Consider the following 14,036-nt stretch of genomic DNA (forward strand, 5'->3'; position numbering starts at 1 on the left):
AAGGGACAGTCCCTTATTCCAGCGCCATGTCCCGCTGCTGTCCCTTATTGATGGATGTCCCTTTGTTGTTGTTTAGTCGTTTAGTCGTGTCCGACTCTTCGTGACCCCATGGACCAGAGCACGCCAGGCACTCCTGTCTTCCACCGCCTCCCGCAGTTTGGTCAGGCTCATGTTTGTAGCTTCGAGAACACTATCCAACCATCTCATCCTCTGTCGTCCCCTTCTCCTTGTGCCCTCCATCTTTCCCAACATCAGGGGGATGTCCCTTAAATGTCCCTTAAATGATGCCCCTTAAATTTCAAAGGAAGCAGCTCCTCTCCCTCCCTCCCTGCCGGCCAACTGTGTTGCTTGGCTGTGTTGCTCACCCAATAAGAAGTCTAAGAATGACTGGGGGTGGAGCTTGCATGCCTTGTGTGTGGCTAGTTAATGCAAGCTGAGGGGTTTTTTGAATGCTGGACGCCATTTTGTTGCACGTGCTGCTGCAAACTTTGCAGTGCAAAGCCAGGCCGGGGAGCCATCTTAAGTTGAGGCTGCATAGGCCTTGTGGTGCATGTGATTCAGATTCTATTCAGTTGAACCTCTGGTTACAAAGTTGGTTGGACAGTGTTCTCGAAGCTACCAGCATGAGTTTGACCAGACTGCAGGAGGACAGGAAGACTGGAGTGCCTGGAACAGGTGAGGCTGCTGGTCCTTTATTTTCAAGGCTGCTGGTTCCTTATTTTCAAATCTGTAAGTTGACAGCTATGCTCCTTGGTAACCTCTCAATATCTTGACTATTCAAGTAGATTTGTAAATACTGTCCAGGCATGATGGAACTTGGACAAGAGCCCTTTTTAAAAAAGTAACGCACACTCTAAGAAATATAATTTCAAGTTATGGGCACTGAAAATGGGAAAAAGAACTGCATTTACTACATTAAGAACTTGCCAGAGGCAGCCTGTCCCACTATGCCACCTGAGGTAAAAGAGGAAAGTGCTGCCCCTGGTGCAGCCATATTTACAGTTTCTAGGTTTATTTTTATTATTTATATTACATACACACATACATACATACATACATACATACATACATGGAGACTTATTTAAAGATCTGGAAGTCTTTCATCTGGTGGCAGGGGGCACCTGCGACGGCACCCTTTGGATTCCGCCACCCTAGACAGCTGCCTCAGTCCATCTCATGGCCCTTGGAAACCAGCTGCATTGCATAGCTCCGCAGCTCCAAAATGTGGGCCTGTTGTTGAATATAATAATAATAATAATAATAATAATAATAATAATAATAATAATTTATTTATACCCCACCCATCTGGCTGAGTTTCCCCAGCCACTCTGGGTGGCTCCCAATCGAGTGTTAAAAACAATACAGCATTAAATATTAAAAACTTCCCTAAACAAGGCAGCCTTCAGATGTCTTTTAAAGATCGGATAGCTGCTTATTTCCTTCACATCTGAAGGGAGGGTGTTCCACAGGGTGGGCGCCACTACCGAGAAGGCCCTTTTTCTGGTTCCCTGTAACCTCACTTCTCGCAATGAGGGAACCGCCAGAAGGCCCTTGGTGCTGGATCTCAGTGTCCGGGCTGAAAGATGGGGGTGGAGACGCTCCTTCAGGTATACAGGAGCAAGAATACTGCTTCCTCCCAAAGACCTCAGCGGTGCACAGTGCTTTTTCTTTCCAGGGGTACTCAGTATGCAGTACCGACACCTTCTTCAGATATTAAAAGTGTGGCACTTAGGGTAACAACTTCATGGTGAGTGCCAGCACCTTTTTTTCTAAACAAGAAAGAAAAGAGCACTGGTGGCACATGGGTGCCAACTTAAATAAAGTGAGGGGGCAGGTAAGCCCCCCAGCCCACATATGGTAATTGATCACAAGACGCAGGACACCCGAACTACTTGAATGGCATTGCCCATCAATTAGGGTGGGGGAGCCCCATCAAATATTTTATTCATAATTATTCATAAAGGAATTTTATTCATAATTATTCATAAAGGAAACAGCTTATAAGAAGTAAATAAGGATGCCAGAAACAGGATAAAGGAAGTCTTTTATTTGGTTGTTTATATTGTTGTATAGTATGCTTGTTGTTTGTTATGTTTGTCTGATGGGGGTGGATTCCTGTGTTGGGGGGTTTGTGTTATGTTGTAAATAAAATTTCCAATAAAATTAAAAATATAATATTTTATGGGGCGGGCGCGAAGGAACCTCAGCCCCTACGAGTTGCTTCGTATGTCGGCGAGTTAGCACACTGACCAGGGAGGGAGACACCCTTGTGTTGGAAGGCTTTACCTATTTGCTTTTAAGACATCCAAACCCCTAATCTCCGCGTCAAGGCCGAGCAAACCCTCCCCCTTCCCGGACTCAATAAAGCATCTGAATCTCCACTGTGCTGGTTCTAGCAAACGCGAGGCTTTGCCTGCAAGGGGACTCTCTTAATCGGGGGAGGCCGGCAGAGCTCGCCTAGCTCTGGCGCGCCGCCGCTCCTCCGTTACCAGCGCAACAACGCGTTCCATTCTGGAACCTTCCCGAAACAGGAGCGAGCAACTCGCGCCCTCATAGAGCAGCGGGAGGGAGGAGGAGGAGGAGGACAGGCAGAGGAACGTGCCTCCACTTCCATATATGGTCGCGGCCGGAAGACACTCCGTCACGCCGTCGGCTCGCAGCGTCTCTGCGGGCTCCCCGACGTCACGGCGCTGACGTGCTTCGCGAAGCGCCCTAGAAACCAAACAGTAAACAAGAGCCTTAGGAACTGGGGCAGAGGGCCGGAGTGGGAGTCGGAGAAACCCGCTGCGGCTGCGGAGGGCGGAGGCGGGGCGCGCGGGGCCGGGGTCAAGCGGAGTGCCTATCAATCGCTGTTCTTTTTTAAGCCCGGCTTGGAATTCCCTTTTGTTTTGTTTTGTTTTGCTTTGTCTCTTCCGTTCTTGGAACTTGCGGGGAGCTCGGGAAATGGCTTCGTGAGGGCCCTCCCCACCCCCGGCTCTGGATCAAAGGGGCAAGGGATCTCCCGGCCACCTTCCTGTCACAATTTCAGCGCCTGGGTTTTGCTTCCAAGCGCTTCCCAGCTGTAAGAGCAGGGCAGGCCCGAGAAACATCCTGGGCCACTGCTCTTCCCATGCTCCGTCTTCCGCCGAAAGGCTGCTTTGTTGGTCCGGCGAAGCATGAGCAACGAAGAATCTTGTGGCACCGGCTTAAAGATTAACATATTTATTATGGCGCAAGTTTTCATGGACCACAGTCCGCTTCGTATGAACTCTATGAACTGTAATCCTGAATTGGCAAGCATACATACAGGGTGGGGGATGTAGATAGAGGAGTGAGTTCAGAGGGAAATGAAATACAAATAGAAGAGTGAGGATTACCTGGAACCAACTATTTGTAACTATCTGTAGCTATTTTTGCTTTCAGGTGATCATTGCTATCTGTTCTTTGTGCGATTCCTGTTGCTACAAACCACTCATTAGAAAATGCTTTTCAGGCCTCCCCAGCTTATAAAGAAAATGAGAAGCCTTCGAAATGCCCCATATGAAAATCAACGTATCCATACGTTGGAGGCACTCATATGCCAGCAGTGAAACTTCTTATAAATAAGGCTATTTTGTGAGTGTGATAGGTGGTTGCCAACCCCAGACATCTTTCTTTGCTTTCAGGAACCACTCCATCTGCATACTGTGCAATAAACAATGCAATCCCACCCACTTGTATACCACAAACCATTGTTGCTGTTTGCCTTGGACAGAATTCTGCAAGCTAACACTCCCTGTCAAGAACCGGACTATAGAAAGCTGTCGTCTCCCATTATTCAGCATCATATGCAAGCGAAACCTGATTTTAATGCAACTGCATCTGGATTTGTACCCATAGTACAGTTTCTCTCCCATGAGAAAAATTATATCCCTTTTTAGCCACCTAAAGTGGCTATACCAACAAATATACTTGTAGATTTATGCTAAACTTGTCAAAAAGAATTATTTACTGATACATGCCTTCTAGAAAACAATGCTCATAAAAGATGAGCATACTTTTAAATTAATATTTTATTGTATGTATTATGTAATTATATTTTAAAACCTAACAAATAATGCACCATTTTTATTGATCGGGTTGCTTATCTTGTTCCTCTTGTTTTTGAATTATTTTGTTTAAATGTTTTAGATAATTTCATATGTATATTTTTTGGAGAGCTGGGACTGTCCTGGAAACACTTAAAACACAGCATGAAATGTGTGAGATAAAATAAACAAATAATGGCTTTTTAAAAACCTAATGGGTTTCTTCTTTTTCATTGCTTAGTATGTTTAAGCTTAAGAGGAAATCCAGTAGGCGGAGGAGGAAGAGCCATTATACACAAAAACAGTCCCAAGAAAGATGGGCAAATCTAGTAATTTTCTTTGCTTAGCAGATGCTGTTTTCTCTTATCCTTCACAATAGACAATAGGCATTTTGGAGATACCTTCAGCGTCCAATGTTTTAATTGGTTATTTATAAATTGATAGGTCTAACCCAGCTGCAATTATTGTTCCATGTCAAGTTCCTAAATTGTTTGAAATACTTCAAAAGCCATTCTTTCAAGCAAAATACACATTTAGCACGTTCGAGGAATGGAAATGTTGCTGTCAGAAAAGCAAAACCACATGATAGTTCCATAATACATATGTCAGTGATGCTTGACTGGCCCTGCATCTCCAACAAGAGTTTGCACCCATAAGCTTTCTATACCAAAGCCTCATTAAATAGAATATTTTTTTCCTTTTCTTCCCCACACTACCTTTTTATTGCATGTATGGCTGCATATCCCATGGTGCAACTCTAAGCATGTTCATTCAGAAGTACATCCTCCTGTGTTAAATAGCATTTACTTCCTAGTAGGAGTGTTTAGGATTATAGCCTGATATGTAAAGTAAAAGGTGCAACAGTTAATTTGACAGGGTTCAATTAAGCATGCTCCTAAGTGAATGTGAATAGGATTATAACCCTGGGAAGACAAATCAGAATGTAAGGCATCCTTTGAAATCTGTAAGGTCTCTGCACCAAAAGAATATAATTATAAAACTGGAAACAATTCAGTCTATCATGCACAGATACATTTGCAGTTATATTTAGAAAGCAGTATAATTGAGTATTACCCATAATAGTAATATTTCTTCTGAAATATTGAGATATGAGAGATATTAGACAGTATAATACTGTATTGGGGAAATATCAGTAATAATTTCTAAATGAAGCTGCACATGGATTATTTGGATAATGCACTGTAAGGTTGATATACCAAAGAATGTAGAAACTGTCTTTTTAAAAATATTTTTATATAATTTATAAGGATATTCTTCATGGGATTTTCATAAGGTCATGTTTCATTTTAATACATTTATTTGAATGGGAACTCTATTATGCCCTCATTTCTCATTGTTAAATTATATATGATTACACTATTTTCTTACATTTTGGGCCACTAAAAAATATTGAAAAATATTATAATCTAGAAAATTAGCTTTTCAAGGTCCAAGATAAAATTCCATGACAGGAAAATTGCTTCCAGCTGTATTCAGCTTTTCTGTGTGATTTAGATAAGTGATCATTTTATTAACCAATGTTTGGACTGTGTAGTTATACTCTCAGAAGTAGAATAAACATGAATGCTACCGTAGTACCTTGATGGGACAAAGGGTATGGTTATTGGATCAAAGCTAGATATGTTTCATTGATTTCCCTGCTTGCAATCCTTGTGACTCTACTATGTTTAGGGAAATATAGCAGAGTCACAAGGAACATCTATGAAACATAACTAGCTTTGATCCAATAACCATACCCTTTGTCCCATGCAAAATACATAGCTACTTTTACAGGTTCACTTGAAAGAGTATTTCTATTCTCAATATAAAAATACCAAGATATACAGTTATCCTTGATAGTCTGGACAGAATATTTCCCAGTGTTGCACATGTGTTATGGAGAAGTTGCAAAGAAATAAGCAGGTTCAAATGATTAGAGTACAAGGGGCCTGTGATTTTTAAATTATTATTCTATATGATTATTGTAAAATACATATTATTCTCACTCAGCCCACAACCTCTGTTGCAATGATCATAGTTTATTAGATGCATCTGCTCTGAGGAGAACATTTTTCCAACTTTCTCTCCCCAGGCCAGGAAAAGACTTGTTCTCAGTTCTACACAAATGTAGTTATCCAGATAACATCTCTTGTCATTTCTTCTGTATGCATCTATAATTTCTCACTCCCTGCCAGTTTGGAAGCAAAATTAACAATGGTTTTGTCATGTTACTTAGATGTAATCATTGGTACTTTTAACTGGTATTCATTGGTATTTTGCTAGTGCTACAAATATTAATATCAGTCTACAGTATCAATATTTCCATCATACTATTTTTTAGCGCTTTCTCTCTAAAATATATTATTGGTACTCAGCTCTTTGTACAAACTAAGCATGTAGTCAGACCTTTAAAAGAGTTTTGCAGCACCACCAATTTCCACAGGCAAAGAGGTGAGTTTCTGAGTGTTCTTAGAAAGAAGTTTTCTTTTTCGCTGTTGGAGAAACGGTCGCCTACCAGAACGGAAACAGCAGTTTAATCTGCACTCAAATATTACTTCTTTGGGCAAGGGGTTACCATGAGGAACCTTAAGCTTGGGGGGCAGATGCATATCTCGGGGCCACTGGGTCCAGTTTTCAGGATGGTGCCCTACCCACCCCTCTCACCAGTTTACACCTGCCATTGGCTTTGCCCTCACCCTCCTCAAGTGCTTTTGCCTGACTGGAATGTATTTTCTGAACTGTGATAATGCATCACGCTTGCGTGGATTGAGAGATGTGGGTGTAGATGTCTCTGACTTTTGCATAGCTGGAGTGCAGCCTGCTGTACAAGAATAAGAGTCCACCCACTGTTGCTCCATTCACTTTTGCCACTGCCTCCACCCTCCATTGGCATGCGGATCCCAGAGCAGGCTGCCCAGGAAGGAGTGCAGCCCTCAGGCTGAAAAAGGTTCCCCACCCTAATTGTTTTAATTTATTTATTTTATATTGAGATACCATTTAGTACCACAGCTTCTAAGCGGTGTAGAAAAGGGATACAGCATAAAATAAATGAAGATTAATTTTAAAAAGCTTGCTTGAAATACCTTCTGATTATTATTTTTTAAATCTTCACGAAGCACTGGAAGTTCCTCAGAAAAGTGAACCTGTTGGATATCAGCTGGGAGGTAGTTCCACAGAACTGGAGCCACAATCCTGAAGGCATAGTTCCTGGTGGTTATGTCAAGTGTCTTGAGTCATGGGAAATAACAGACTCCTTCCAAAACCTTAGCTATTGGGATATAAGGCATCAAGCAGTCCTTAAGATATCCTGCACACAAGTTGTTAAGGGCCTTGAAAATTTGTAGAACTTTTAATCTGGCCCAGTATACGGATGCAAGCTTCCAGAATCTTTGATGTGTATACAAAATTATTTTGCCTATTCATTTTCAGGGACAGTTCTAAGTATATATCCCTCTGGAAATAATAGGAAAGCATCAGAGTTCCTGTACTACACAGGAAGCTCTCTTAGGCCAGAGACTATTTATCAAGAGACTAGATGCTCATCCATCCCAGTTGTTAGAGTTCATTCCCTGGCACCCCCAAGTCCCGAGTGATGTGACAGAGTCTCTGTCTAAGACTCTGGAGAGCCGCTGTCTGGTCCAACTTCTCTGACTAGCAGCAGCACTCCATAGTATTAGGGAGAGACTTTTGTCACATCACTTGCAACCAAATATTTCAAGCTGCAGATGCCATGGAATTGTTTGATTGTAGAGTACATGTACATTGACTTTCTTCACATAGCATGTGCTCTATCCACTGAGCTCTATGGTGTCCCCTCATAAAGGTAATATCAGAGCAAATTATATGTGACTTTCATTTAATATTTTTGTGGTTAGGGTACCAGATTTCATTTTGCATATGATTTGTCAACTATTAGCATGCTGTTAGATCTAGCTCTACATACATGTTACTGGGTCTGTCGTGTTCCCTTAATCTTTTTCAAGTATCTCTTCTAGAGAATATGCATTATATCACTAAAAACACATTTTCTAGAGCCTTAATGTGTACCATCAGCTGTCAACTTTAAACTCTTTTAGATGTGGGATGAAACTTACTCATCTTTACATCATGTGAGACCCAATTTATCTTACTTGTGATACAACACACAGCAAACTCTATGTACACCTGTTATGTAATGCAGTACATATGTGAGTAGTAATTGTTACAACTGTGTGTACAGCAGTTTCTCTCCATGCCAAGAGCAGAGTTGTAGTCACGATATCAGGCTAGGAAGTACCAGCTGACACAGTGGGTTAGCATTACAGTTGCAAGTGTGGATTGTGCTGTCTGCCATATCAGCCTCTTTAAACAGGAAGCTATGAGCCCAGTCCTTTGTTGGGCTTGGGGTAAATTCAGTGAGCATGCCTCACATCCACAGGGATCATGTGTCTGAAAGCAATGTTGGCCACAAAAGAGCTTTTGCCACAAATATGCAAGGAAGAACTACTCAGTATAGCATTCCTGTTCAGAACAAGAGACAGCCAGCAATGCCCTTCCCCAGGATATTCCATTCCATGCTGCCCTCTCATGCCCCATTTTCTTTTCCAGTCACCTTCTATAAACATTCTACTGGGTTGCTTGGAAGGGCACCTTACAAAGGTTCTTTAGAACAAAGTGTATTTCTGCAAAGTTTGTGGCTTTTCCCCAAGCATGCTACTACCTCTTAACAGAAGCCCTGCTCTATCAGGCCAGTGGCCTAAATGGCCTAACATCCTGTTCTCACAGCAGCCAACTAGATGCACTGGGGTCCTGTTTTCAGGCTTCCCATAGGCTAGAGCACTCTTCTGCTGCTGTTTCAAGCAACTGACTCCCCTCTTGTTTCTCAATGGTTCCATTTCTTTTGGTATTCACCACCTGCATCCCTTGTTTGAAGGACTGAACAGGAGGGGTTGAGATACGAGTAGTTAAGTTTTAGGTGGCATGTTAACTTTAAACTGATTATTGGGCTGATGCAACTGTTCTGTCCAAAACAGCACTCAACTATCCATTCTGTGGTAGTCACCTGAACAAAACTCAATAATACATCATTTCACCTTTCCACAACAAGCAAAAGAAGAAAGCTTTTGTCATGTGTTTGTGTGTGATGAAGGACACGAGGCAGAGGAAAATGAAACATTGCAGAGATGTAGGAAACAATGAAGATAAAAGAACAAAGTCAGATATACTCAGGGAGAAGGAAACAGGAAGTCTGATGTGACGAAAGAGCAATTATCAGAATAGAAATAATCACAAGCCTAAAGGAAGTGTAATTTCTCCACCGTATGATTGAGATATTTCACTGCCTCCAATTCCCGATAATTGAACCCATGTTCCTTTTCAAGAGTGCACCTGAGATGTTTAGAAACTTTGTATGAGGTGGCAAGCCTATGCACATTTACCTAGGAGCAAGTCCAACTCAACAAAGAGGATTTACTTCCTAGTAAATTTGGGTGTTAAAATTTTGTGTATGCCTATACTAGTGTGCTAAACAACAATTATTTAAACAAATTGATGAATAAAGGTGCAACAAACCCATATACTAAGAAGTTGGATATAAGTGTGTGTTTAAACAAAGGATTATGCTAGTCCCATTTACCAGCATCTAACCCCTTCCAGCAAACCACAGCAGATTTGGACATGGATTGTGCTAAATTGAAGCCTTGCTACTTGAGAGGTTTTACAGTAAAGAGACTCCAGAGTCTTTATAGCATTCAACTTAAATGCTTTATTGACAGTGTCTTGAACAGTAAGCAAACAATGCTTAAATGTCATCCAAATCCACTTTCCACATGTCAATTACCTCAAGGTAGAAAAAATTAAAATAAAAAATTAAATATATCCATAAATAAATTAAAAACACAATAAAAACGTTTTCATGGAAAACTTATGTCAAACCATTCAGACCACTTCAACAATGTATGATCAGTTAAAGTTACAATGAACATTGATGTACAAGGAGAACTTTAGTACATGGACAACATAGCTATTTATTAATCTACTAGAAAATAAAAGGGTATCTTTTCGCAGTTAAGTTGGGTCATTGCTAAGTCATCAAAACACGATATTGCCAGGAACACAGTAGTTATTGTTAGTCAGCTGCACTAGATACGAGTTGAAGATACCCAGCACCATATTAAGAATTCCAATCATTAAACCAACAGATTAATTAGTTAATGCTAGTGAATAGTAAAGAGGAGGGAAGGGAGTCACCAACCCAGCCATGTTGAACATGCTACGAAACTACTAGTTCTCATTGATGGGGGACAAGACAGATTCCATGCGGTTTTGCTACATCTCTGGAAGAGGTATCAGGCCTGGCGTCTGGCTGCGAGGCAGCCCCTCCAGCAAAGTCTTTCCCTCCAAGTGGGCTGCCCATACCAAACCTCCGGAATGGAGGGCTTCGTCTTTCCCTAGGCCTCGGGTGGGATCTCGGAGCTCCACAGGAAGGAGAGAGCGGCTCCTTGGCGGCCTAAAGCCCCATGCAGCAGCAGCAAGGGCGGGTGGGCTCGGTCTCCGCCGTGGTGATGCCCCTAGGCCCGCAGCGACGGCTCGGGGACCTGGCGTCCCTTCTTCACAAGGCCAGCAGGGTGGGCGAACTGAGCGAGTCGGACGACGGCTCGTTGCTGCTGCTGCCCTTCCGGTGCGCGGCGGCGCAGCTGGGGAAGGCCTCGGTCTCGGGGTACGTGAAGACGAAGGAGGAGGTGTAGGTGCTGGGGCACGGCGTGCAGGTCACCACCGGGGTGCAAAGCGGCTCCAGATCCACGTGGCCCGCGGCCCCCAGGGGCTCCCAGTCCGCCGCGTAGAAGGAAGAGGAGCCGGACAGGTCCATGTCCGGCACGGAGCGGGGAGTCTCGCGGGTGGAGCGCGCGAAGAAGTCGTCGAAAGGCTCGGCCTTCAGCTCCAGGCCGCTGCTCTCCTTGACCGGCGCGGGGCGGCTGGGCTCGTGCAGCAGGGGGAGGGCGAAGGCCTCCTCCTCGGACTCGGGCGAGCTGGCCACGGGGGCTTCGGCCAGCAGATCCAGCGTGGAGGCGGCCAGCTCCTCGGAGAACTGCAGCTCTTCCGGGATCTTGCAAGCGGGGCGGTGGGCGGCCAGGATGAACTCCAGCTTCTCTTTCTCTTTCAGCAGGTTGGCGATCTCGGTCTGCAGCTCGGATTTCTCCTCCTCCAACTGGTCGGTCTCCTGGGGACACAAGCAAGGGGAGGGGCGAGTCAGCTCAAGTCTCCTCCGGGCGGGAGAGAAAGCAAAAGGACAGCGCCGGGCAGGGCAGGGCAGGATCGCCGGCCAGGCCGGAGATACTCACCGCTTGTAGGGTATCCGTCAGCTCCCTCCTCCGGTTGCGGCATTTAGCAGCTGCCATCTTGTTCCTTTCCCGACGGATCCTCCTCTTTTCCTCCTCTTCTGGTGTCAGCTACAGAGAGAGAACAAGCGTGGACGTCAGTATCCAGTGCTTGAGAACAGAAAGTGCGCTCCCTAACTTCGGATCACAGGAGCAACTCTTGCGCTTGCATGGAGCAAACCACCCAGATACTACTACGGATCTGAAGGGGGGGGGGGAAGGATCTCCACCCGCTTGCAAAACTGCCTTTATGCCCTTTGTCCTTTAAAGGGAGCAGCTATCTGATGTCCCAAATGTCCACCCCGCTTAGCCAGAAATAGGCTTTGAGCTATAATAATATATTGTTGGTAAATTAAACTACAGCCCTCTCTCGTGTTCTCCCTCTCCTCCTGGTTTCTAGAGGCTTCATTGCGGCCAAAAGCTGAACACACACCTGCTCAACTTTGCCCCTCCTGCCGATGCTTTGCCCTCTGCTTCCTGTCGTCTTGACAATCCCAGCCCTGGAGTAGGCACCGGTCTGGTGAGCAGGGAGCCCGTAGGGGTGGCTTCGGTTCTGGGAAGGGGCCACTGAGGAGATCAGAGTCGGTTGCACCATCCACTGCAAGTCTGGACTTGTGGAAATAGCAGTCACGGTGGGAACGAAGTTGGCACTGGAGGCGGCTAGGTCCGTGCAGAAGTCCTGGAAAATCACAAAAGGAGACCCTGTTAGTTACCAAGTTGGGGGGAAGGGGGTCAGAGAAATGCGATGCACGCTATGACAGCTCTAAGCCCCAGAGGCCGGTGCGCTATTTTGAGCTGGGCCTGCAGTCCCTGGGGCCAGATTGGCTCGGACGCTGCTGCTGCCATCATCAGACTACACATGAACAGGGGCTTGTTATAAATATCTCTGACGTCTGCGCTGACGCAAGCGCCGCTCCGGAGTCTCCTGAATGAAGCCGCGATTTATCAATGAAGCCGCTTTACGCACCCGCTGCAGAACACCTCCCAGGCGAAGATCCATTCCAGCCCCCAACCCCTTCATCATTTATAGCACCAAACAGGAGCTAGATTCGTCCACCACCCCCATTTCTCTTTCTATATGGACAATACTGCCTTCCCTGGGCAGAGGTGCTGGAAACACACCATACAATGTAGCATATATCGAAAAGTAAAGAGAAAAGCATGCATTATATACAGGCCAGGGGAGCTCTCCCAAGCCTCAGCTATCAACATTAGGAGCTGCTCGGATCCTGTCCTGTCATTGAACCCTATAGCGACAGAGAAGCAGACATAGGCAGCTATTCTCCCAACCCGACACCCCGTGAGCCATAAGCAGCCCCCCGATTCCTCACCTGTGAGTTGACAGGCGAGCCCATGCTGGAGAAGGAGTCCGCTGGTGAGGGATAGTAGGTGAGGCTGTCCCCAGCCGGAGAAGCGCTGCTGCAGCGGGAGGAAGACGCGTCGTAGTCAGCGGTGAAGCCCTGATACATCATGTCGGCTAATCTGGGGGTGTAAAAGCCCTTCAGGGTGGTATATCTTTCCCAGATGAGTATCCGAATTGAGCGAGTCCTCGGCTAGGCGAATGGGTTATTAAGAAACCCCAGCCGCTTCTATGCTTCTGCCTGCTTCAGCCACACTTCTGCTGGAGTAAAGAGCGGCACCTCCGCCTTTTATTCGCTACGGCCAGGACTTGTGAATGAGACGACGTCACGGGCGAAACCAATCCTCACGGGAGGGGAGCAGCGGCGGTCACGAGCGACCTCTGAGACGGCCCGAAGTGCCTGGCGCTAGCACAATCGTTCTGAAAACAAGCTGAAGGTCGTTTCCAAAGCGTCGCGGAGATTATGAAGAAGTTTGGCGGCGGGTCTCAGCCTTTAAAAGTCAGGGAAAGGGGCTCGGTTCCCTCTCCCAAAATGGTTCGCTCTAAGCTCGGGAACCCCTGACGTAAATATCCTTATATGGCATACATCCTGTGCAAAGGGGGCGTAACTGACGGGAACGCTTCAGGGCTGAGGCCAAGGGATGGTGCGTGCCTGTGGTAGCAACGGCAGGGGGAGTGGAGAGTAAAAGCAGCAAGAGCCGCAGCAAAGGCTTCTGCATGCAGATTCTGCCCATTTACTGCTGACCAGACACTGAAGTGACAGCTTAAAGAGACAGAGATGCAATTTTGCCCATCATCTCCACAAGGAGAGTCATATAAACCTTCACAGAATTCACTGATTCTATGATCTCATAAGATCAGCACCTCTGGAATTTCTAAATTTTAGATGATATGGCATTCACAAGAATGTCCTCTGCCCACTCTGAAATAGGGGTGATGATATGCAGCATAAAGCCAAGGTGATTAAATGGGGGATACAGAACAGATTTCTACTCACAGGTTAGTTTTTTAATTGTGTTGGACTACATAATTACCTTTCTGCTGTTTGGTGTTAAGTCCAAAGAGTGCAGTGATCATATGAGAATAATTATTATTTATTCTGGACAAGGTTTGTTCTTCTGGATATAGACAATGCAGTCCTCATCATATTCACACATGTAGCAGGCCTCAGTGGTCATTATTCTCACATTACTGTCTCAGAAATGAGATGAGCAGTCTTGCCCATAATGCCCTGAGCCTTCCTGTTGTCGTAAGTGAACCTACCCACATCTCTGG

The 14,036-nt window shown here is 45.1% G+C and overlaps 1 protein-coding gene across 1 annotated transcript; it reads right to left on the minus strand.

Annotated features, from left to right (window-relative positions):
• Positions 1-9,765: 9,765 nt before the first annotated feature.
• Positions 9,766-13,039, minus strand: FOS (Fos proto-oncogene, AP-1 transcription factor subunit). Its single transcript, XM_028719384.2, has 4 exons — positions 12,733-13,039; positions 11,835-12,080; positions 11,366-11,473; positions 9,766-11,244 (listed from the first exon to the last, which is right to left on the minus strand). The coding sequence occupies exons 1-4, from the start codon at positions 12,871-12,873 to the stop codon at positions 10,636-10,638; spliced, it is 1,104 nt and encodes a 367-aa protein (XP_028575217.2). The 5' UTR covers positions 12,874-13,039; the 3' UTR covers positions 9,766-10,635.
• Positions 13,040-14,036: the final 997 nt, after the last annotated feature.

Source organism: Podarcis muralis, chromosome 1 (assembly GCF_964188315.1).
Source record: "Podarcis muralis chromosome 1, rPodMur119.hap1.1, whole genome shotgun sequence".
NCBI lineage: Eukaryota > Metazoa > Chordata > Lepidosauria > Squamata > Lacertidae > Podarcis > Podarcis muralis.

What these genes read in the sequence shown, in the direction of transcription:
- FOS (XM_028719384.2), bottom strand. Translation starts at nt 12,873, where the DNA reads ATGATGTATCAGGGCTTCACCGCTGACTACGACGCGTCTTCCTCCCGC. An exon ending in GCTCGCCTGTCAACTCACAG is followed by an intron (nt 12,081 to 12,732) that starts GTGAGGAATCGG and finishes GTGATTTTCCAG; the next exon opens with GACTTCTGCACGGACCTAGC. An exon ending in GGAGGGGCAAAGTTGAGCAG is followed by an intron (nt 11,474 to 11,834) that starts GTGTGTGTTCAG and finishes CTCTCTCTGTAG; the next exon opens with CTGACACCAGAAGAGGAGGA.